The sequence below is a fragment of the Leptodactylus fuscus genome, chromosome 9, assembly GCF_031893055.1.
Source record: "Leptodactylus fuscus isolate aLepFus1 chromosome 9, aLepFus1.hap2, whole genome shotgun sequence".
Taxonomy (NCBI): domain Eukaryota; kingdom Metazoa; phylum Chordata; class Amphibia; order Anura; family Leptodactylidae; genus Leptodactylus; species Leptodactylus fuscus.
In genome coordinates this window covers 71,937,505-71,959,832 of record NC_134273.1, presented here as the reverse complement: position 1 = coordinate 71,959,832, position 22,328 = coordinate 71,937,505, and the positions used below count along the sequence as shown (strand labels likewise).

General features: G+C 44.5%; 1 protein-coding gene across 1 annotated transcript in view; it reads left to right on the top strand.

Moving 5' to 3' along the window:
• SNX7 (sorting nexin 7) overlaps positions 1-13,583 on the top strand; it is a 48,019-nt gene extending 34,436 nt beyond the window's left edge. Inside the window, exons 8-9 of the mRNA XM_075287276.1 lie at positions 3,831-3,983; positions 13,191-13,583. Coding sequence (XP_075143377.1) covers positions 3,831-3,983; positions 13,191-13,271 — 234 coding nt within the window. The 3' untranslated portion in view covers positions 13,272-13,583. The remainder of the gene's footprint in view (positions 1-3,830; positions 3,984-13,190) is intronic.
• Positions 13,584-22,328: the final 8,745 nt, after the last annotated feature.

Here is a 22,328-nt window from a genome sequence, read left to right as displayed (position 1 = left end):
TAAAAAAATTTAAAAAATGAAATGCAACCGTATTTTCTAATCATGGACAACCATTTTAAAGGGGTCGTGCAGGACTCCAAAAGCATGGCCGCCCCTTTGCTGCGCAGTGGGGGTCCACTTGTAGGGGCTTCCAGTGATGCCCATTAATGTAATATTCTACAAAACCCCATAAAGTATCCATAGGCTATATACATTAGAATATAAACCTGTAGGGAGATGGTTACTGTCTCGTGTAATTGGGGTTTGTAGACTGTTCCTGAGCCCAGTGACAAGCCGAATACCTGGACAATATAAGTGAGTGAAGAAATCGTGGATTATACATACTCCTATTAATGCAATGATCTTGGTGCTGACGTCACTGGCTGGAATTTCAAATTAAAAAGTGTCTTTGAATTTTCCATTCTTATTAGAAATTCATGAGCGCCGAGTTCAATAAACGGCGTCCTGACGGTAATACGTTTGGACTACTTTCTGAGGACGTGCAGAGCAGCCTATCGGGTGTTTGATGTTTTTTTGTGAAGAAAGTCGATTTGATGTTTTTTGATCCTTAACTCCCAAGTCTTCAGCTGCCCTCTTTCTTTCCGTCTTTCATATTATGACTGTTACATCTTTCCTGGCCGCCTCATTATTCGCCGTCACTGAAGTTTTGGCTTTCCAGATGTTGTCCAGCGGCATCAGCCTTGTATTCGTCATTGTTGGATACGGATATTGTAGTTGTGTAGTTCGCAGATCAGATTTCGGATGCTAGTTGTTGCTTTGTGCTTTCCTATCTTCACTTGAACAATAGCTCACGCTGGGTTCACACCAGCGCTTTTACTACATTCGGGGAATCCGTTCCCCACTCGGCATGAAAAACTGCAAGCAGCGCTTTTCTCCCCGCATTTTTAGCCCTTTTCGGGCAGAAACCACATGGACCCCATTATAGTCTGAGGTCTGTGGGTTTCCATGGGTATCCACTTTTATAAGCATATTAGATTTCTGTTTGGGGGTCCCCAAGCAGTCCACCCTGAGCGGAAACCCGAACTTAGATGTAAACCTAGCCTTAGTTGTCATACATGTTATCTAATCCTCGGCAGACGTAGCTGAGGATCCGTGTGCAAGAACAGTTATGGGCACCTTGTTTACTGATCTGTTTGCATAGAGCACCCCATTATATCTTTGTAAAAATCCAATAATTATGAGCCTTGAAAGGGATTCTACCATTAAAGTCAATTTTTTTTTCTCACTAACACGTAGGAATAGCCTTAAGAAAGGCTATTCTTCTCCACGCCGCTGTTCCGTAGAAATCCCGGTGTTCTTCGGTATGCAAATGAGTTCTCTTACAGCACTGGGGGCGGTCCCAGCATTCAAACAGCACTGGGGGCGTCCCCAATGCTGCGAGAGAAATATCCAGCGCCTCCTCTATTTTCACCTGGAACGCCTCTCTCCTCGTCTTCTTCTGGCACTAGCTTCAAACTTCTAGGCATGCGCAGTCGGGCCTTGGGCAGAGCCGACTGCGCATGCCCTCAGCAATTTTCCTGTGGCCACCTACACAGTAAACTAGTGTAAGCGGCCATTTTCTTGTGGCCGCTTACACAGTAAGCTGGGATAAGCGACTACAAGAAAATGGCCACGGGCATGCGCAATCTGCTCTGCCCGAGGTCCGCCTGCGCATGCCTAGACATTATTCTTAGACTACAGGGCAACTTCAGAGGTTTTGCAAATGCCTATTTTAATTTTGTAACTGAGTAAGGGGTGTTTGGTGACCTTTTTAGTAATATACTTTATTAACCTACCTAACTTCCTTTTAATAGAAAACAGGCAGTAACGTTCCCACTAGCAATGCTTAATCTAAGCTTTACCACGGAGATTCTGTCCCATCCACCCGCTCCTCCTGCAATGTGTCCTGTACCTTGTTAGAAACCATCAGTAATTTAGAATACCTACGTTTGTGGATGCTCTTGTTCAATATTTGCAACCAGATCCTTGATATTAAATTATCGCTTTGCAAACCTTTCTCCCTTCAGAGACCGCTATTCTAAATCTGTATATCACAAATGCGATCAGTCTGTCCAATTGCTAAACAATTACAGATGCCAACCTAATGCGCAGAGCCTTACTGTGTGCCAGGTTCACTCTCCTATTCGGGAAAACACAATCTGTGAGTAAATTTCGGGCTGTTTTCACCCATGGGATGGCAAATAGCTCAAAGATTTTTTTTTTTTTTTTTCTCATATGTGTATTTGTAGACAACAGATGCAGATGGCCCTCATTTTGGGATAGAATGGCTCGGATGTGTGTAACAAAAGATGATAATATATTGCTGAGCTGTAGGAAATAATGTTAGCTTTCACTTGCTAGCATATCCTAAAAGGGTTTGACATCTCTTAGCAAAAAATGACTTTTTTCGTGTTTGATGTTTTATTGTGTGTGTGTGTGTGTGTGTGTGTGTGTGAGTGAATTGTTGTGTGCCATGCTGTCTGTAGTATATACTACGTGTGTGGGGGATGGAGGAACCACAGAGAAAACACAATGATGGAGATGGTTCCACAGATTCTCACTTGGGTTCACGTCTTTGGAATTAGGGGCTAGGGAAGAATAGGAAAGGCCTAGTCACGCTCTTCCAGCCACTGTTGGATATTTGTAGCCGTGTGAATGTCACATTGTCTTGTTGGAAGGCAAATGGCACATAGAGGTGTATAGGATCTGCAACGATGGATTCATACCCAAATCTGTTCATATGGTTGATTGGGCCCAGGTAATGGCATGAAAACATTCACCAGACCATAACTCTACCGGCACCAGTTTGTGCTCCTCCAGCAATGGTTGAACGGCGTTTGTTCTCCGTTTCTTGCCTAACATGCCAATGTCCATCAGTTTTGATGAAGCAGAAAACATGATGCAACAGATATGGCAACCCTTTGGCAATCAGATGGAGGCGGTGCTGGAGATTTCTCTTGCAGCATTGGGGACGCCCCCAGTGCTGCGAGAGAACTCATTTGCATACAGACGAAAACTGTGATTGCTACCGAACAGCAGCGTGGAGAAGACATCTAAAGGTAGTGAAGAATAGCCTCTCTTAAAGCTATTCCTACGTGTGATCGAGGAAAAAATGTGATTTTAATGATAGAATCCCTTTAAAAGAGGTTTCCCAAAAGGACAATTTATCACTTGATCAGTCTTACTGTTGGGGACTCCAGCAATCTTGAGCATTCCCCATGTTTGAATGGTATGGCAGGGGAGCATGTCCACTATTGTTTCATTCTATGTTTATGGCAATTCCGAAAATAGACTAGTATAGCACTGGGCTATATGTTTCAGTACCATAGGGATCGAATGGCTCAGCAGTGCACATGCTCACCGCCATTCCCTATAAACAGTTCTCATTATCAATGGGGTCTCAGCAATCAGACCACTGCCAGGCAGGGACGAGTACTATTCGAAACGGCCGTTCCGAATAGCACTCACCCATAAGAATGAATGGAAGCGGCCGGCAGGCAGACTTTGCCGGCGCCTGGCCGCTTAACCCCCTGCATACCGGCTGCATCCATTCATTCCTATGGGTGTGTGCTATTCGAAACGGGAGTTTCGAATAGTACTCGCTCATCTCTAATTGTAACCCATTTAATGGGAGTCCATAACCCCAACATATCAGTTGGACAGCAGAGCTCCCAGGAGCACCACAACCCTTTCACTGCAGCACTGTACACAGTGACATCCAGACAAGTGTGGCTGTGCCTGGCACTGCAGCTTGGCCCTGTCTCATTCTGTTGCTCTTATTTACCTTCCTGTTTTTTTATTTGTTACCTGTATTTTTATATACCGGTAAATTGTATATACTTTTCTTGCAGCTGAAGGAAGAGATTGAAAAACTTGAAGATAAAGTAGAATGTGCCAATAATGCTCTGAAAGCCGACTGGGAGCGATGGAAAAAAAACATGCGGACGGACTTAAAAGCGACGTGTCTAACCATGGCAGATAGCAGGATCAGCCATTATGAAGAGGTAATGTGATTCATTAGTCTTCTGTTTTATAATGGGGGCTAAGTAATACAACTGCCGCATTTCGTTAATAGCTTTCCTTTATCTATAAGTTTTCTTATTTTTTTATTTTGCGTTTTGTGCTTTTACATGACCTCTCCTGTAAATGGAGTATAAGAGATGGCCAACCTGAGATTGTTCATTGTCTTGTTGATAGCCCGTAATGGAGAGAGAAATAAAATAATGAATACCCGATTTTCTTTTCTGACTCTGTCCTCGCTTTAATGAATGATTGCAAATAAAAAGCCGGACAATTTAGGCCAAGTAGCACTCTACACACCGTAGCCTAAAATTTGCTCTTTTGTAAATGTCTTTTCGATATTGAATTTTCGGCATTCAGTGGGGTTTCGCTCCTTTTTTAAGTAGTTTTCTTTTATTTTTTATTATAGCGTGAAATAAGCCGTGTCTTAGCGAATTGTTTTTACTAACACGGCAGAAAAGTGCTCAGTGGAAACTATTCAAGAATAAAACCATGAAATTGTCGCCTACAAATCACCATACTGAAAAATCCTTCTTTATTGTAACCATCTGTGTATTGTTCTAAGGGAATAATACAGATATAGTGTATAAGGAGGTGGTCTTGTGGAGAAGTTTTAACTCATCTATAGTCGGTGAAGAGACCGCCTCTTTGTAGGTTCCGCCCCTTTGTAGCGACCACCCGTTTAACTAGGCAAAATTTTTAGCTCCCTTTACTATGCACTCTAGTCATATTCATTGAGAAAATAGCCCCTCTAGACGTTCTGGTTTTTTATGACAATTTTATGGTCTTTGTTAAATGCCCCCTTTCAGTGACCACATTACTATAAAGGGGGTTTTCCCATCTCAACGTTTCAGCAGTCTGCCTGCAGTCTCTTCTTCTCACTTCCTGTATCCCCCCCCCCACTCCCTCCATTTAATGAACACGACTTATGCAGATAAGATAATATGCACAAGCTTATAGAGAATGGACTCAGTGTTATCTGTGTTTACATAGAGAAATAACAGACTGGGCTGTATTAGCAAACTGCAATTAGCTGAACTGATTGTACTGCCGACAGAGCAGAGAGTGATGTCACTTGTCCTAGCACACAGGTCCGTGGTTATGGAAAAGCTGTGTAAACAATGGGAGGAATAGGTTCACATAGCAGGAAAACAAAGCAGCGTTAATAAAGCAATATATAGTATTTAGGGAAAAGTCTTCAATTTAACGAAGCTACCAGTGTAGCTGACATAGCAGTGAGTGATGTCATTTGTCCTAGCACACAGGTCCGTGGTTATGGAAATGCTGTGTAAACAATGGGGGGAATAAGTTCACATAGCAGTAAAACAAAGCGGCATTACTAAAGCAATATATTTAGGAAAAGTCTTCAATCTAACTAAGCTACCAGTGTAGCAGCCACTGCCAATGGTGAGGCGACTGCACGTGTACATTCACTTTTGTGGACCAAATTTACTTGTATTGAAGTTCCGAAATCCACTGAGCTGTACCCACCTTTCCACGTACAGCAACCACAGCACCCATTTGTTTCAATGAGATTATCGGAGATAGCTGATGTACAATGCTCGTCAAACTCCAGCGCTCCATTCATAATACAAGACCAAAATGTCCCGTTCTATGGGAGTCTGAGAGCAGTCAACCGATCTGCAAGTTATTCCCTGTGGATAGAGGGATAGCTTGCCCAGATGGGGAAACCCTTTTTATTCACCGCAGGCGGCCCGTGTACTGTGTCGTTTCGCGCTCCAGTGGTTCACTTCCCAGGACCCATATTGAAATTTTCTTACTTTCATTAATGAAGTGCAGTTTATGCAAAACGTATTCGATCGGGTTAACCTATTGATTCCCAACTAAGAAAACTTTAAGCATCGCAAAGCTGCGAGCAGATGTGTTCCTCATTTTATCTGACTTGATCACAGCTGGAGACGCGGCCACCTGTCTCTAATAATGAGACTATAGGAAAAATCCTACAGCTGAAAAAAAAAAAAAAAGAAATTCTCGAAGGCCTCTGGGAATTCTCCAGTAAAACCAATGGCCAAATCCTAATTAAGGCGTAAAAGTCTCCTTCTAAATATTACACGCAGAATATTTCATTAAAATCCCCATTGTTATATTGTCTCCGTCCGTCTGTGCTTATACCAGCATACATTACATGCCAAATAGGAGCGGGCCGTCTAATTAGGAATAACAGACAGTCTTAAATGAACTAATTAAACTGAATGGCGGTAGACTGGCAGATCGGGGAAAGTACGCACTTAGCCCAAGGTTAACCTCCCTTCTGTGACATTATTACCTTCAGCGTTTAATTGTGTCTTGTGATGTAAAAATATAGCAGGACGGAGATAATTCATGATATAATTTATAAAAGCTGTCAGATAATTTATCATACGTGCCGATCTATGGGGAAGTTAATTACCTTTAGGACAGGTTCACACTTGGGTGACCCTGGAAGATAGAAAACGTGGAGAGTGTGATAAGAGACGCCACTGAAACCTGCACATCTATGTAATGTATGGGGATTCCCAAGTGGAATTTAGGGGTCCTTGGTTGTGCCAAAATGTATTTACCCTCTCGCACCCATACAACAACATTATTCATTAACCAACAGCCAAGGTCCCCAAAATCTTATCTTGGTTATGAGATGAAAAATTAAGTGATTGAATTTTTAAGTTTTATTTATAGAGAATGGAGATACAGCGCCTTGTAGATAGCTGTAGTATACATTGTCTACCAATAAGTATTTGGACACCCATGCAAATGAAGATATCTGCGGTCGTGATGTGCGTCACGCCTTCCGCCGTTAAATAGGAAACGGCATTGGCCTTAGTTGCATGCAAGATGCCACAAAGAGCAGAGTTGTCCGATTTCGAGAAAGGGGTAATTGTGGGGTACCACAGAAATGATCGGTCCTTAAGGGACATAGCAAGCGAACTGAATTGCCCAAAATCAACAGTGGCCTATGTGATTACGAAGTGGAAGGTGAACGGTGATTGTTGGACTGTGCCCCGAGTCGGCAGACCCCTGAAACTGGGAGATAGAGACCGACGAGTGCTGGCCAGAGAAACCGCCCCCAACCGATGGCTCACATACACCAGGAGTCTCACCAGGCATCCGGGAGTATTGTGTCCATCAATACCATCCGTAAGGAAGCATCTGCTGGGGTCTACCAACTATTGGATAGGAAGAAATGTTGTTTTACTATTCTACCAACCACAGGTGACCAAATACTTACGCTTGGTCACCTCCGGCACTCATTGAAATGAATGGAGTTGTGCGCACACCAGTCTGACCAATGCTCCATTTAGAACACAGGACAAAGTCTCATGTTCTTCTGATTTGAGTAGTCAGATCTCCATCAATATACAAGTTATCCCCTGGTCTAGGGGAATACTCTTTTTAACTTCAGGCTACTCAGTTATTTTATGAAACGCACTAAACAGAAGTAACAGAGACCTACAAAGAGTTTATCACACGTACAGGAAAACTGTTGTCCCGTTATAGACACTTATCCAGTGATCAGGGGGGCAGAAAGTCCTTGTGAATGGACCCAATCCCGCTATTTGGAATTCTATTCTGGTTTTAACACTATACTTTGTGCATATGGTGTAGCAGCCATTTAAGTTGTTGTACAGGGGAATCCTGGGAGAGCAGTATCACACCATGTATTATCAGGAGTCAGGAGGCGTACTGTAGGTCCTTTGCAGCCTTTGCAGGTCATTTTTCAGTGTGCAGAGTCTTACAGACCTTAAGAGAATGTAAATACATTCTTATTGTGTAAAACTGAAATCTTGCACTAGTGCCACCTTTTGGAATACAGATCTCTATAAATCAATGCCTGGTTTTCTATAGGACAAGTGCCATGAACTGGGATTTAAGCCAAAGCAGAATATCTCCTCCAAAAGAAGACAACTTTGTCTTTGCAGGGGATTTTAAGCTCTGTATCAATAAAGAAAACTCATGACTAACTGGAATAAAACCTATTAGAAATCCTTCCCACAGCCCCGGTACTTGTCAGCTGTACTACGGTACATGATGTACAGATGTAAGACGTACTACCGCGTTAACCCTCCCGAGCCATTCTGTAAGCTGTTCACAGATTCAGTTTCCCTGCCTCCATGTAGACAGAGCGGTCCCATGGACTGACCACATCGGTAATCTATACAATATAGACGCTTGTGTGTGTTTTATTATAACGGAGCTCCATTGATACATCCCATATTGTGACAGTCGGCTAATGAAATACGGCAGTCTCAGTCCACTTCCTACGTTGCACTCTGGGTAGGCCACTGAAAAATGATCCTGTACGTTGTACATGGTATTAAATTCACATCTAATCTTCTGGACATGCCTGATGCCATTTGTCTTAGTAATATGGCTGTCTAAAAGGTGCACAATTTCATATCTTCTGATTTTTGCTAATGTTACATTTTTTCTGGGCAGGCAGCCATCCAGTAATTCCAGATAAAAGAAATGTATCTTCTTAAGTTTTCTTACTTACCTTGGTCTTCTCAGTTCCCATAGGTCATGGGAGTACGTTTTGTGATTTGGGACGTCTGAGTAGATACAATTGGAGACCCGATACTTTATATTCTATTGTCAACCTCTACTTGATCGTCCTACCGGCTCTGAGCATTGCAGACAGAAGTTGGTATACGTATAGTAGGGCAATAGGATCTGTGGTCTCTTCTTTATTAGTCCGTTGTATCCCCAGTGAAACCATTATGGAGCGTTAACATAGTAATTCTGTTATCGCATCCCTCTATTATTCCTCCTGGAATTCCAGTGAATAAGTGGACATTACTGAAAACTGAGCACTTAGTGAAATTAAAGGGATCCTATAATTGGATATCCTTTTTTTCTAACACGTAGGAATAGCCTTAAGAAAGGCTATTCTTCTCCGCGCCACCATTCAGTAGAAGTCCCGGTTTTCTTCTGTATGCAAATGAGGTCTCTCGCAGCACTGGGGGTGTCCCCAATGCTGCGAGAGAACTCTCCAGCGCCGCCTCCGTCTTCTTCTGGAATGGCCTCTCCCTGTGTCTTCTTCTGTACTGGGTTTCAATCTTCTAGGCACGCGCAGTTTGCTCTGCCCGAGACCTAGAAGATGGAAACACAGGACGGAAGATGACGTGGGGAGAGACCATTCCAGAAGGAGATGGAGGCGTCGCTGGAGATTTCTTCTGTATGTAAATGAGTTCTCTCGCAGCATTGGGGACGCCCCCGGTGCTGTTTGAGCGCTGGGGCCCGGCCCCAGTGCTGCAAGAGAAATACCAAAGAAAACTGGGATTTCTACCAAACGGCGGCGCAGAGAAGACATCTAAAGGTAGGAGAAGAATGGCCTTTCATAAGGCTATTCCTACATTTTAGTCAGAAAAAAAGAGTATCCAATGATAGGATCCCTTTAAGTTCTATTCATTTACCAAGTAAAATTCAGATATTTCATCAGTATCATGAAATGAATGTTAGTAATGGCTCAAAGTGTGAAATATCGTGTATGTGTGTGTGTGTGTGTGTGTGTGTATATATATATATATATATATATATATATATATATATATATATATATATATATATATATATATATATGAGATGAGCGAGTAGTATTCGATCGAGTAGGTATTCGAACGAATACTACGGTATTCGAAATACTCGTACTCGTTCGAATACTATCGCTATTCACAGTAAAGATTCGATTCAGAACCAGCGTTGATTTTCCGAATACTATATACTGTACAGCATTCGGCCAATCAATGCTGGTTCTGCAGGAGGAGTAAGTTCACATTAGCATTTGCCTCCCGTCTGGAAGGAGTCCGCAGGAGGACCCCTTCCAAACGGAATATCAGCGCAACTGCAAACGCTGTGCAGTTAAAGTGCACGGACCCCATAGACTATAATGGGGTCCGTGTGCTTGCCACGCACCGCCTGCACAAATCATTCATGTGGGCAGTGCGCTGCAAGCACACGGACCGGTTATAGTCTATGGGGTCTGTGCGCTTTAACTGCACAGCGCTCCTCCTCAACACTCTCCTCCTGCTACTCGTGGACTTGGTGACTCTCCTTTAGTCGAATAGTGGTTTCCCCTGAAACGAGCATTTTCCCCCCATAGACTATAATAGGGTTCGATATTCGATTCGAGTAGTCGAATATTGAGGCTCTACTCGAAACGAATATCGAATCTTGAATATTTCACTATTTGCTCATCTCTACTAATAATTACAAGGTTCTTGGTGGGAAGTCCTCCTAATTAAAACCTCGTCGGGACAATTCAGACGTAGTATGAAAAGACTATGATTGATTGATTTTTTTTTTTTTTTTTTTTTATTTATTTTTTTATAAGACGACTGATATTACATGGCCTCGAAGGATACAAAATCCCTTGTTCCTCCGGGTAAATGGCGCTATTTGAAGCGAATCTTCCAGCACCGTTTAAGGGAGACAGAGGGTGAACATAGCCATCAGTCTAAAAGCTAGTGTTATTACAATCAGTGAAGATCTTGGCTGATTGTGATGTCTCGTAAAGAGCCATTCACATCCTAATGATAAATGGTTGACATCCGTAACCCTCTTCCACAGTGTTTTTTGTGTTAATGCTTAATTTTAATACCCGCTGATTAACTTAGCACAGAATTTTTTTGTAGCTAAATAAGCACCGTGTTTGTAAAAGTAGTTTTACAAAATCCGTGACGTCTGGTACTTCACAGCGATGCACGGCCATAGGAATACATAAGGGGGTACATTTATAAATTTAAAATGGGCCAAAAAGCAGGTGTATTATGTAAATGGTGAACAACTAAAACTCTGTGTTAACCCTTAAAGGACGTCGAAAAAGTGGAGCGTTAAAGCTCGTCAACTTTTTTTCATACTCTCTGTAGCTTTTTTTTTTTTTTTTTTTTTTTTTTTTTTAAGAAAGGATTTTACGTTTTGGTCGACTGAACTCTCTGGGGACCTCTATTTTTGCAAGGCAAGTTGTAGTTTTTATTGGTATCATTTTCTAGTACACACAACTTTTTTTGAGATGGATACTGCCGTAAAATCTGCTCCAAATTCCGTTCCGTGACGGATTCTTCTTTCTGCGGGACGCTTGATCTTTTCAATCTCGCTGTGGATTCCTCATCTGTTTAAGCTGCAGAACCTTTGGCGCAAGGCTCAAGCTCTTTGTCGGCTTACATGATTGACTCAAAGTAGAAGCTGTAATGGTATAGTTGCTTTATTTACTTTAAAAAAATAAAAAAAATTATTTTTAGTATATGAGTCTTAAACGTTTGTTTTTTTTTGTTAGTTTGTTTGTTTGTTGCTGTACAAGGCTCTGTTCACATATTATTCTTTTTTTTTTTTTTTTTCTTTGTTTGTTGCATGTGCCAGGGAAACCTGTGGCACAAATGATATCGTAACCATAGGCCCGTATGCACCCAGTGTATGCCAAGAGTGTCCCTTTTGGGATGTGCTGCATACCTCCCAACCGTCCCGATTTCCGCGGGACAGTCCCGATTTGGGTGACATGTCCCGCGGTCCCGGTTGGAGGGAGATATGTCCCGATTTCAACTCAGATCTGCGTCCAGAGGACGCAGATCTGAGTTGAACACACATCGGCTGAAGGAAGGAGCTGACACGTGTCTGGGGGTGACTGTAGGAGGATTATACTGTGTGCGGGCACATGAAAAATTACCGAGTGGGCGGAGTCAACACAAAAGTGGGTGGGGCTAAATTTGCCGCGGCGCGCTACGCGCGCCGCACATTTTGTCCCTCTTTCGGTTCTTCAAAAGTTGGGAGGTATGTGTGCTGGGTGAATGTGTATTTCCTTACTACATAGGATGGAGTAATCTGCTACACTTGCAGAGGGACACAGTAAAGAAGCATAGGTATAGTTTCCTTGTACAATGGGAGCCGGTGGACTGTAGACTGATGTATCATTGCTTACCTTTCCTCTTGGCTCAACGTATTCTGAGATGCTTAGTACAAGGTGACCCATTTTGTGCTTAAAGAAACAACCAAAGATAAAAGCATGGTTTTATAATACTTTGTCACAAGATGTCTATCCTATACTTCTGTATATGGCCACCCAGTGGTTGATAAGGGTGTTGCAGCTTGATAAGGATTTCTCTAGAATGTAACAATATTGTACTGAATGTGGTACAGGAGAAAATGGAGTCTTTAAAGGGGTTATCTGGAACTTTAATATTGAGCTCCACTTCCTCCTCTCAGGCCAATGACCTCATGAGCAATCTGTGGCTCAGTCCCACTAAAATGAATTGGGCTGAGCTACAGTATCATGAACTACTATACAGTGTACAAGGCTGTGCTTTTTAAGTGTTGTTTTTTTTTTTGTTTTTTTTTTTTATGATAGATTCCCATATAGGGCTCACAATGTACATTTATTTTTGTCCTATCAGTATGTCTTTATAGAATGGGAGGAAATCCACACTAACACGGGGAGAACATACAAACTCCCTGCAGATATTGGTCCTGGCGGGATTTGAACCCAGGACTCCAGTGCTGCAAGACTGCAGTGCTAACCACTGAGCCACCGTGTTGCCCCTGTGTTTTTCAGTCAGTATCGTAGTCCTGGTCTTCCCCCTGATGTTAGGTTCACACTAGCGTTCACGTCTGTATGGGGCCCCAAAAGATGGGTAGCCTGTCCGCTAAAAATGCACCCGTGGACACCTGCATAACCCCATAGACTATATTGGGGTCAGTCGGGTGCCCATCAGGTTTCCCTTGATTTTCTACTCCTTGCTGGACTTTTATCTCTACCAATTTTAAACAGTATTTGCCTTGGAGTCTGCGGAGACTTCAACACAGATGTGAACCTAGTCTTGGTCCAATCTGAGCACAGGTAAGGTGGACGCATCTGTAGGCTTTTGTTTGCTATACGTTTTACCCAAAATTGCATTGCAGTGGCATCTTCTAGGTGTCGGTCATCTCAAAGAACATGGTCAGCATGGATAATAAAAGAAAGCTGGATAGTGGGTGGTCTTTTACAGAGGTCTCTCTGTATATGACGTAATAAACAGACCAAATTCTCTTTTTATGTTCCTTTCTTTGCATATTCATGTTGTTCCCTCTCTTGTGTCTGAGTGTACACAATATGTATCCATATATCTTCTTTTCCATTTTTCTGCTTTTCCATTTTTAGCAGATCACTTGCAATCCTCTGTGAACGAATACAATTTTCATGTGTACATCTGTCTTCTTCCCCGCAGTGCCTTGCCACATGGGAATCCTTCCTTTCATCTCAGTCGTATGACGAACAGTTTGACGCACAACAAGAGGATGGGTCCTGAATACCACGAACGAGCGGCATATGTTCTTTACTTAAGGAGTGTCCAACTGACCAAAGAAGTGACCTTACTTATATAAGGACCAAGTGGAGACAGCACATACTATATCCTGTTATATACATCAAGCACTGCCAAAGCCATTTCTGTCCGAGTCTTCCAGGCACCAAAATCAACCCTGATTAATCGTGGATCAAATATCCGGCTGCCAAGACTTTTATATGCATGAGAGGCACTTGGATGGGGCTGCGTCCATCACCTATTATGTATACTCTTCTGCTGGTTTTGTATTTGGTAATTGTTTTAAGTATAATGTAAAAGGAAACCTTTTAATTAAAGTGTTTAATAAGATCCGTCTTGCGAATGCCCAAATTTATTATGGACTTGGACCGTGGGAGACGGAGGGCGACACGATGGTTACAAAGAGATTGCAAAATACATTTGTGATGGCGAAATGTAGTACAATGATCATTTTCTGTTAGATTATAGGACTGGGAGAAAGGAAGCGGTGTCACTGTGACCTTAAGATTGGTTCTGCACAACAGATAAGCAAAAGTAAGTGCTGATTTCTGGAGATTTCTACTATTACGCTTTATTTATTTTATATTTAGAGAGCTTAAAGGGATCCTAAGTACCACGTCGGAATAGCCTTAAGAAAGGCTTTTCTTCTCCTACCCTTCGTTGTCTTCTCCGGGCCGCCGTTCGCCTACAATCCCCGTTCTTGTCGGTATGTAAATTAGCTCTCTTGCAGCACTGGGGGCGGGCCCCCGCACTCAGACAGCACTAGGGGCGGCCCCAATGCTGCGAGAGAACTCTCTCCAGCGCCGCCTCCATCTTCGTCAGGGACGGCCTCTTCATTCTCTTCTTTCGGCGGTGTCTTCTTACTTCTAGGCCTCGGGCAGAGCAGACTGTGCATGCCCACAGGCCCTGAGAAAATGGCCGCTTACAATACTATGCAAGCTGCCATTTTCTCGTGGCACTATGGGCATGCGCAGTCTACTCTGCCCAAGGCCGGAGGACTTAGAAGTTACAAGCCACCGCTAGGAGAAGAGGCTGAAGATGATGCTGCTGAGGAAGAGGAGGCGGCGCTGGAGGGAGTTCTTTCGCAGAATTGGAGATGCCCCCAGTGCTGTCTGAGCGCTGGGGCCCTCCCCCAGTGCTGCGAGAGCTATTTTACATACCGACAAGAACAGGGATTGTAGGCGAACGGCGGTGCGGAGAAGAATAGCCTTTCTTAAAGCTATTCTGACATGGTACTTAGAAAAAAATGTTTTCTGAATGATAGGATCCCTTTAAAGGAATTTTATTAGACTCCTTGTTTTTTACAAAGACCACTTCGAAGTAGTCGTTATAAAGGCTATTTTTCTCGTACATTTATTATTCTGATCCACGCCGCAGTTTCTATTTTTTTATTCCGTATGAAAATGAGTCTTCAGAAAGCAGAGAGGGCATTCCCCCTCCCGTTGTATCCCCTGAGCTCTCCGAAGACTCTCCAGTGACACCTCTGTCGTCTTCTCCCAACGTGCCATCAGCTGGCAGAGCCGACTGCGCGTATCCGTTCGGCCGTTCTCCCGTGGCCTCTTACACGAGCATAGGTAGATGGCCGAACTGACATGCACAGTCTGCTCTCCCGGCTGATGACGCGGCCGATGGCGCAGCAAAGGGGTATCAGGAGAAGACAAAGGCATCACTGGAGAGTCTTCGTAGAGCACAGGGGACACCTCCTGTTTTTCTTAAGACTCATTTTGCATACAGAAGAAAAAAGGAAATTCACAGAAACTGTGGCACAAATCAGAATTATAAAGGTAGGAGAAAAATGGCCTTTATAAAGACTATTCCAACGTAGATTTTGTAGAAAAGGGGATTCTAAGGATAGAATCGCTTTTAAAATTAAAACTTTAGAAGAGTTTTGGATAGACACCATATAGACTAGTTTAAGCTAAACAGTGACATGCTGTTAAGGCTGAGGCCCCATGTTTCTGAACTATTATGGTCAGTTACCAGGTTGTCTGAGGGGTGAACCGACCTTGTGCTTCCTGGGTTTACTTGCTGACTAGCCTCCGAATTGGAACTGATGGCAAAGCAACAAATTTTCTCACGTGAACTTACCATTAAAGTGAATGTTGTAAATATGTTATTCAGTTTAGAAGATTTCATTTAGAGACCTGTGAGATACCAGTGTCAAATACACCAGCGCAGGCACAAAGTGGATGTAAAACGGTCAGCTGATATTGGACCCGCTGTGCCATCTAACCAGTTTGGCATTGGGCCACTTGTAAGGGCATTATACAAGTAACCTCTGTATACGGGGATGTGGTCTTTACCATGTTCCATGTTGCTACTTCTCAGAGTTTATCTGTGTAGCTGGCTGCTGACCAAGGATCAGACACACTCCAGTGTACAACACCAAAGAGACAAACTGGGCAAGGTAAGGTGCAAGCTGAGTAGTCCGTCATCAGTTTTGGGAGGATCTGGATGAGCAGACTGGAGAAGAGTCGGGACAAGCCAAGGTCGGTAACAGGAATTGGGTGTCGAGAAGATCAGGATAGCATACGGCTGCAGAATTGGAGAAAGGTACATACACAGGAACAGGTTATGGAGAAACAACCTATTAGGTGTGTGGAGACTCATACAGCCATAGTCACTCCACTGCAAGGGAACATGGGAGGAATATGCAAATCTGTCTCCCAAGATGTAAATAGGGAGAAAGTGCCTCTGTTATGCTGCCCTCTATAGGAAGCACCCTGAACAACATGCCCAACTTTCCCAGAAGCCTTTACTGCACATTATGCAGTATATAAACAGATAAATAAAATGAATGAAATGGTTACTAAGAGCATCTGTTCTCCGGTTTGTCCCCATACTTGGTTCTTCCTACAGCAGTAATTTGCACTGACATGAGACTTTCTGTAGAACATTGTGCAAAACTGCAACATTTTTGCTCCTCAAGACTGAATGGGCTAAGTAAAAAGCCTATTATGACCCTTGAAAAGCAAGCAAGCTATTCTGCTAGATGAATAATGCATCAGTACACACTGTTACATAAGCACGCAGTAATACGAATATAATGAATCGGGCTCATTGAGCATGTAATCAAAACATAACAAGTGATTCAGCTTTATAAGCACCAACAGGCAGGGAAATGTTACAATGTTTGGATTCTGGAGAAATAATCTTCAATCTCAATGTTTCATTTACAATCAAATATTTCCTTAAGTCACTAACTTTAAAAAAATTATTGCCAAATGTTGTTTCAGATACAGGGACGCTGACTTTAGTGTTAGTTTTAGAGGAGTCTTCTCACGTAGACCGCTGCCCGCACGGAACATGCGGAAAGAAAAGTACTGCGTGATCTACTTTCATGTCTGCAGGATTCGTGCGGAAAGCACATGAACCCCATTATAGTCTATAGGGTCCATGTGCTTTCACTGTACACCGCTTGACAATATGTTTGGTATTCTGTTTGGGGGTCCCCATGCAGACTCCCCCGAATGGATTACCAAGCGCAGATGTGAACGAGGGGTTACTTAGTATGTGCATACTAACAGCATATACTATGAACTATAAAATGGTACAATAACTGCCAGCCTCAAAATGTCAAAAAATCCTATGAGAATAGAGCGAGATGTATAATGTATGAAGGATCGGTCTGCTTTCTTATATTTTTACATACAGTGGTGAGACTTAAAGGGAATGTGGCATAAGAAAATGACCTATGGTTTAAATCACGTTTTTATTTTTGGTGGGGAAGTTTTTAATTTTCATATTATTAAAATAAATCCTAAAAAAAACTTGTACCGGTAATGAAAACTCTTGCCACCATGACTAACATAATCTATCACTTCCTGTTTTCTTGGAAAGAACCCTAGGGCCATAGACCCAATGGTCTGGAGCAGATCCTATGGACTTCTATAGGAGAGTTTTCTAGGCAGGTTCTAGAAAAATGAGAAAGTGTCATTGTATTATTTGTCTTAGTAGTCAGAGTCAGAAATGCAGAATTCTTCAGAATTTATGTTAAATATAGATGACATGGAAATATTCATTAAAACCTCATCAAAAAAATCTTAAATATATTAAAGGAGCTTTCCAGGCAGGATTTTTTTTATTTTTTTTTTAAAGATAGGACTGTTAGTGCTAGTAATGGGTTAATAAGTGCACCCATATCCCTTTAGCAGTGTTTGGAGTGATTTCTGGGTGTCTCATAGTCTACAAGTCTATACATGCCCCCTACTAAGAATTCTGGGAAAGGAATACTTAAGTTTTCCATAATGGATAAAAGAAAACTTCCTCTAGTTCCACCCTTTGGAACGTAACTTCCTATAAATCAATGCCTGTTTTTTTTTGTTTGTTTTTTGTAATTCAAACCTACAGACATGGGGGAAGAATTAATCAATCTCTCCATATCAGTTTTCTACCATATACCATAAGCCCATATCTATGCCTTACTTGCCACATTATTCGGAGTGGGAAGGCCACAGCGGGCATGGCTCGGCTGGGCGGATTCATTATAATTAACCATTGATCTCTTGTTAAGACTGGTATGTCGTAACCTGACTGTCTGGGATTGAAGCCAAGCCAGACTATCTTTTCCAACCCAAGCAATCCATCCATTGACTTCTCATCCAGCCAAACCAGCACCCTGTATCATACCGATGAGGGGTAATAATCCCAAAGCAGCCGCCTGTGGATGGGTCTTCCTTTAGGAAAATAAATTGTAGAGTTTAAAAAGTTAGAACTGATGACATTTGCAGATTATTTTGTCGACTCCACATATCATCGGTTCTTCTATACTTGCACATTTTCCGTCGGATCCGGTTCTATCTTTATAATAATAGAAATTACTCAAGTGACATTTTTCAGTCAACTTTTGCATTTCTAACCATTGATCAAAAAAGTTGTAACTGGTAATACGGTAACACCTTAAGAGACCTTGGAGAAAGTATTCCTCCAAAAATCCTTACAGAGACTAAACTGATAGCGAGGGTTAAATAATGAATAAGGTGAAATGCTGGAAGAATTTATAAAGAATGCAGGGAAAGTGCCGGCGCCGACGTGTCCTGGACGGGTGCAATCATCTGGAAGATGGGGGAATTAATAAAACACAAGAAATCTGCGGCCCGGGATTGTAGAATGATTTTCTTAGACAAAAAGGTAAAAAAGGAATCAATGTTTAATGCGGTTCTCTGTAAGTTCTAATTTAAGATTTCATTTTGCACGGAATTGTTTAAAGCTCTTGTAATAAATCTCATTATCATTCATCAAGTCTTAGGATAGGTGTCAGGGGCGTAACTACTGGGGTAGCAGCTGCCACAGGGCCCGGGACATTAGGCCACTACCGCTGCGTTTTTTGTATTAATAGGTCATTACCAGCTGGAGTTACAGGCCCTACTTACTTACCAATCCTGGCAGGAGCTGGGCCCGGTAAGTGACGCCGCGGGCCCCCACAAACACTATCATTATACTCGGGAGACTTTTCAGACTTGAAGGCACTGGACCCTACCATTAAGGGAGGATGCCAGGGACTGCGATGGTGGGTCACAAAAGAGGTAGTTGTTTACCCATCTTTCCCCAACTCCCTCTTTAGCTGCTGTCCTCTCTGGTTTTCTATGTTTGTCATTGTTGTCTTATTCTTGCTTCTTTTCCTCTTTCTTTCTTGTATACTTTACTGTCTGTTACATTCTGTCTGTTTTCTTAACCCCCCCTCTGTGTTGTGTGATTGCTTGGAGATGGTACGCTCCGGCTCCTCTTAAGCTGGGGTCGGAGCGGCCATCTTCCTCTTTCTGCTCCTGCGAGAGAAGCTTCACCCTCGAGGTATGGCAGATGAGACGAGGTTAGTTGCGGCCCTTAAGGCCGGTTTGGATTCGGAGGGGGAGGCTTTCCTGGCGCGCCTGCTTGCGGGCGTGCGTCGGGAATCCTCTCCTCTCCCGGCGCCTGCGGCGCCTCAGCGTAGGTCCGGCAGGCGTGTTAGGCCTCCGGAGCGCTTAAGCCCCTCCCCTCCTAGCTCCATGGCCTCGCGTCGCGGGGAGACGATTTGCTCGCCGGCTGCGTCTATGATGCAGCGGGTGGAGCTTCTCCTCCCGCCACGCGCTGGCTCCGCCCCTTCCGGCCTAGTGTCCTCCGGCGCCATTTTACCAACTGTCGGCGCCGGAGAGTGTAGCTACCCAATGGGCTCCAGGGAATCAGTGCAGGAGGAGGTTGTTCATCAGCCCCCTCTGACTCCTCCTGCTTCTCAAGCTCCTCCGCCACCCCTAGCCACAGCAGAGATGTCAGTGAATGCTCGGCCCTCTCCAGCACCCACCCCCTCTCCTTCATCTCAACTTATTATGGAGGCCCTTAGGGCCCAGTTGGACCCTCCAGGCCCTTCTGGCCGTCCAGGGTCCAGACGGCCTAGAACTGACAGCTCGGTTTCCTCCTCTTCTTCCTCGGACCAGAGCAGGGACAGGCGTAAGCGCCGCCGAGTGAAAAGGAATAAGCGTGGACGCAGTAGCCGGAGCTCCCGCTCCACTAGGGAGAGCAGACGTTCTCGGTCCCCTCGTTATCGCTGCCACCGCTCTCCTTCATCCAGGAGTTCTTCCTGCAGTTCCCCGGTTTCTGGCAGGTCTAGAGGTCGACGTGGTCATAGGCAGGTGCCTGAACAGCCGCAGGAGCGGTTTTCCCGCGGGGCTAGCGTGGCCAGTGCGGTCCCCTGTCCGATGTCTACTCCCCCCGAGGTGCCGGTTGCGCCTCCACCTCATGGTGAGTTCTCTTTTGCCGATGCTTGGGGTGCGGGTAAGGGGGATGGTTTGGCTTTGCTCCCTGCCCTTAAGGCTCTCACTAAACAGTTAGAGGGTTCCAAAGGGATTAGGCCGGTATCTCCGGTCAGGGCTAGCCTTCATAAAGACGCCTTATTTTGTGGGATTAGCCCTCTTGGTAGCCATTTGGACGAGGAGACCAAGCAGAAGATTTGGTCTTGCCAGTACATAGATATTTGGTCCCTTATCTCCGTGGACCAGCATACCGTGGATCGTGAGCGGCGGGTAGTTACGGAACGGTTGCTGGATAGGAGGGCTAAGGTCGCTAGGACTTTTGGCAACTGGTGTCAGGCCTTTGCCATCCTGGGCAGCGTCATGGGTCAGAAGCACCCTGAGCGGTGCACAGAACTTTTTGTCTACTTTGACACCATTTTCTCCGCCTACAAGTCTCATGGCGGTAGTGCTTGGTGGAAGTACGACGAAGAGTTTAGGCGGCGTTTGGGGGTCCAACCGGAAATTGGTTGGGCCGTCAAGGCCACCGATGTGTGGATCCGTTTAATTCTGTCTCAAAAAGCGTCGCCCTTTCCAGGAGCGGCCACCGGGTCAGGGGGTGCCCCCTCCGGTTCGGTGGCCGTCCGTCGCCCCGGAACCTGTTGGCTCTTCAATGAAGGGCATTTCCGGTTCTTCGGGCTTTGTAAATTCCGGCACGAGTGCTCAGCTTGTGGTGGTACCCACCCCGCGTCGAAATGCACCAAATCGGTTCCCCCCTCTCCCAAACAGAAGTCGGATGGGAAGGTCGCCGGTGAACGTCCTGGCGATGGTTCCTTGGCTCGACAAGTATCCCAATAGGGCGGCGGCTGCGGAGCTACATTGCGGTTTTTCGTTCGGGTTTTTTATCCCCTTCTTGTTTAGCCGGGATCCTGTTTTTTCGGATAACCTTAAATCTGCACGTGAGCATCCTGATGTCCTTAGGGATAAAGTTGCCAAGGAAGTGGAGTTGGGCCAAATGTTTGGCCCCTTCCAATCTCCCCCCTTTTTCAATTTCCGGGTCTCTCCTTTGGGTGTAGTTCCGAAGAAGGAACCCGGAAAGTTCCGTCTTATACATCATCTTTCGTTCCCCAGAGGGAGTTCCGTTAATGATGGTATACCAGACGAGGACTCGTCGGTTTCGTACGTGTCTTTTGATAGGGCGGTTGATTTAGTTTGTCGGTCCGGGCGCGGCGCGTTACTGGCCAAGTCCGATATTGAATCGGCTTTTCGTCTGCTGCCAGTCCACCCGGACTGCCACCACCTCCTCGGTTGTAGGGTCGACGGTGCTTTTTATTTTGATGCGTGCCTCCCTATGGGCTGTTCGATCTCATGCCATTATTTTGAGATGTTCAGTACCTTTTTGGAATGGACCGTGCGTTTTCGCACAGGCTGTAGGGATGTCACGCATTATCTTGATGATTTTCTTTTTGTTGGCCCGGCCGGTTCCCCTCAGTGTGAGTCGCTGTTGTCTACCTTTCAGGAACTTATGTCGCTTTTTGGTGTTCCCGTAGCGGTAGATAAGACGGAAGGTCCCACTCAATGTCTGTCCTTTTTAGGTATAGAGTTTGACACTGTCGCCATGTGTTTTCGCTTGCCCTCGGATAAATTGGATAAATTGTTAGGATTGGTTCAGGGTTTTCTAGCGGCTGAAAAGGTGTCCCTTAGGCAGCTTCAGTCCTTGCTTGGTTCGCTCGTTTTTGCCTGCCGGGTGATGCCCATGGGAAGGGTTTTTTCTCGGCGCCTCTCTCTGGCTACTAAAGGGGCTCGCCTTCCTTCTCATAGAATTCGCATCACCCGGCAGCTAAAATCTGATCTTTTAGTTTGGAAAGAGTTCTTGACTAATTTCAACGGCAGGGCCATGTTTCAGCAGCCCGAGGTCAGCAACACTGATTTGGAATTGTTCACCGATGCCTCTGGTAGTAGGGGTTTTGGTGCTGTATTTGGTACCCAGTGGTGTGCGGAGGAATGGCCGTTGGTTTGGAGGGATTCGGGATTGTGTCGCAATCTTACGCTCCTTGAACTTTTCCCCATTGTGGTGTCGGTGGAGTTATGGGGCCATCAGTTCCGGGACCGCAGGATTTGTTTCTGGACGGACAATGTTAGCGTGGTCCATGCTATCAATTCGCTGTCTTCCTCCTCTCCTCCGGTCCTCTCTCTCCTTCGCCACTTGGTTCTTCGCTGTCTTAATTTTAATATCTGGTTCCGTGCTCGTCATATCCCTGGTCGTGAAAATGTGCTGGCTGATGCCTTATCGCGCTTCAATTGGCAGGTGTTCCGGGATCTTCTACCGGAGGCTGCTCTG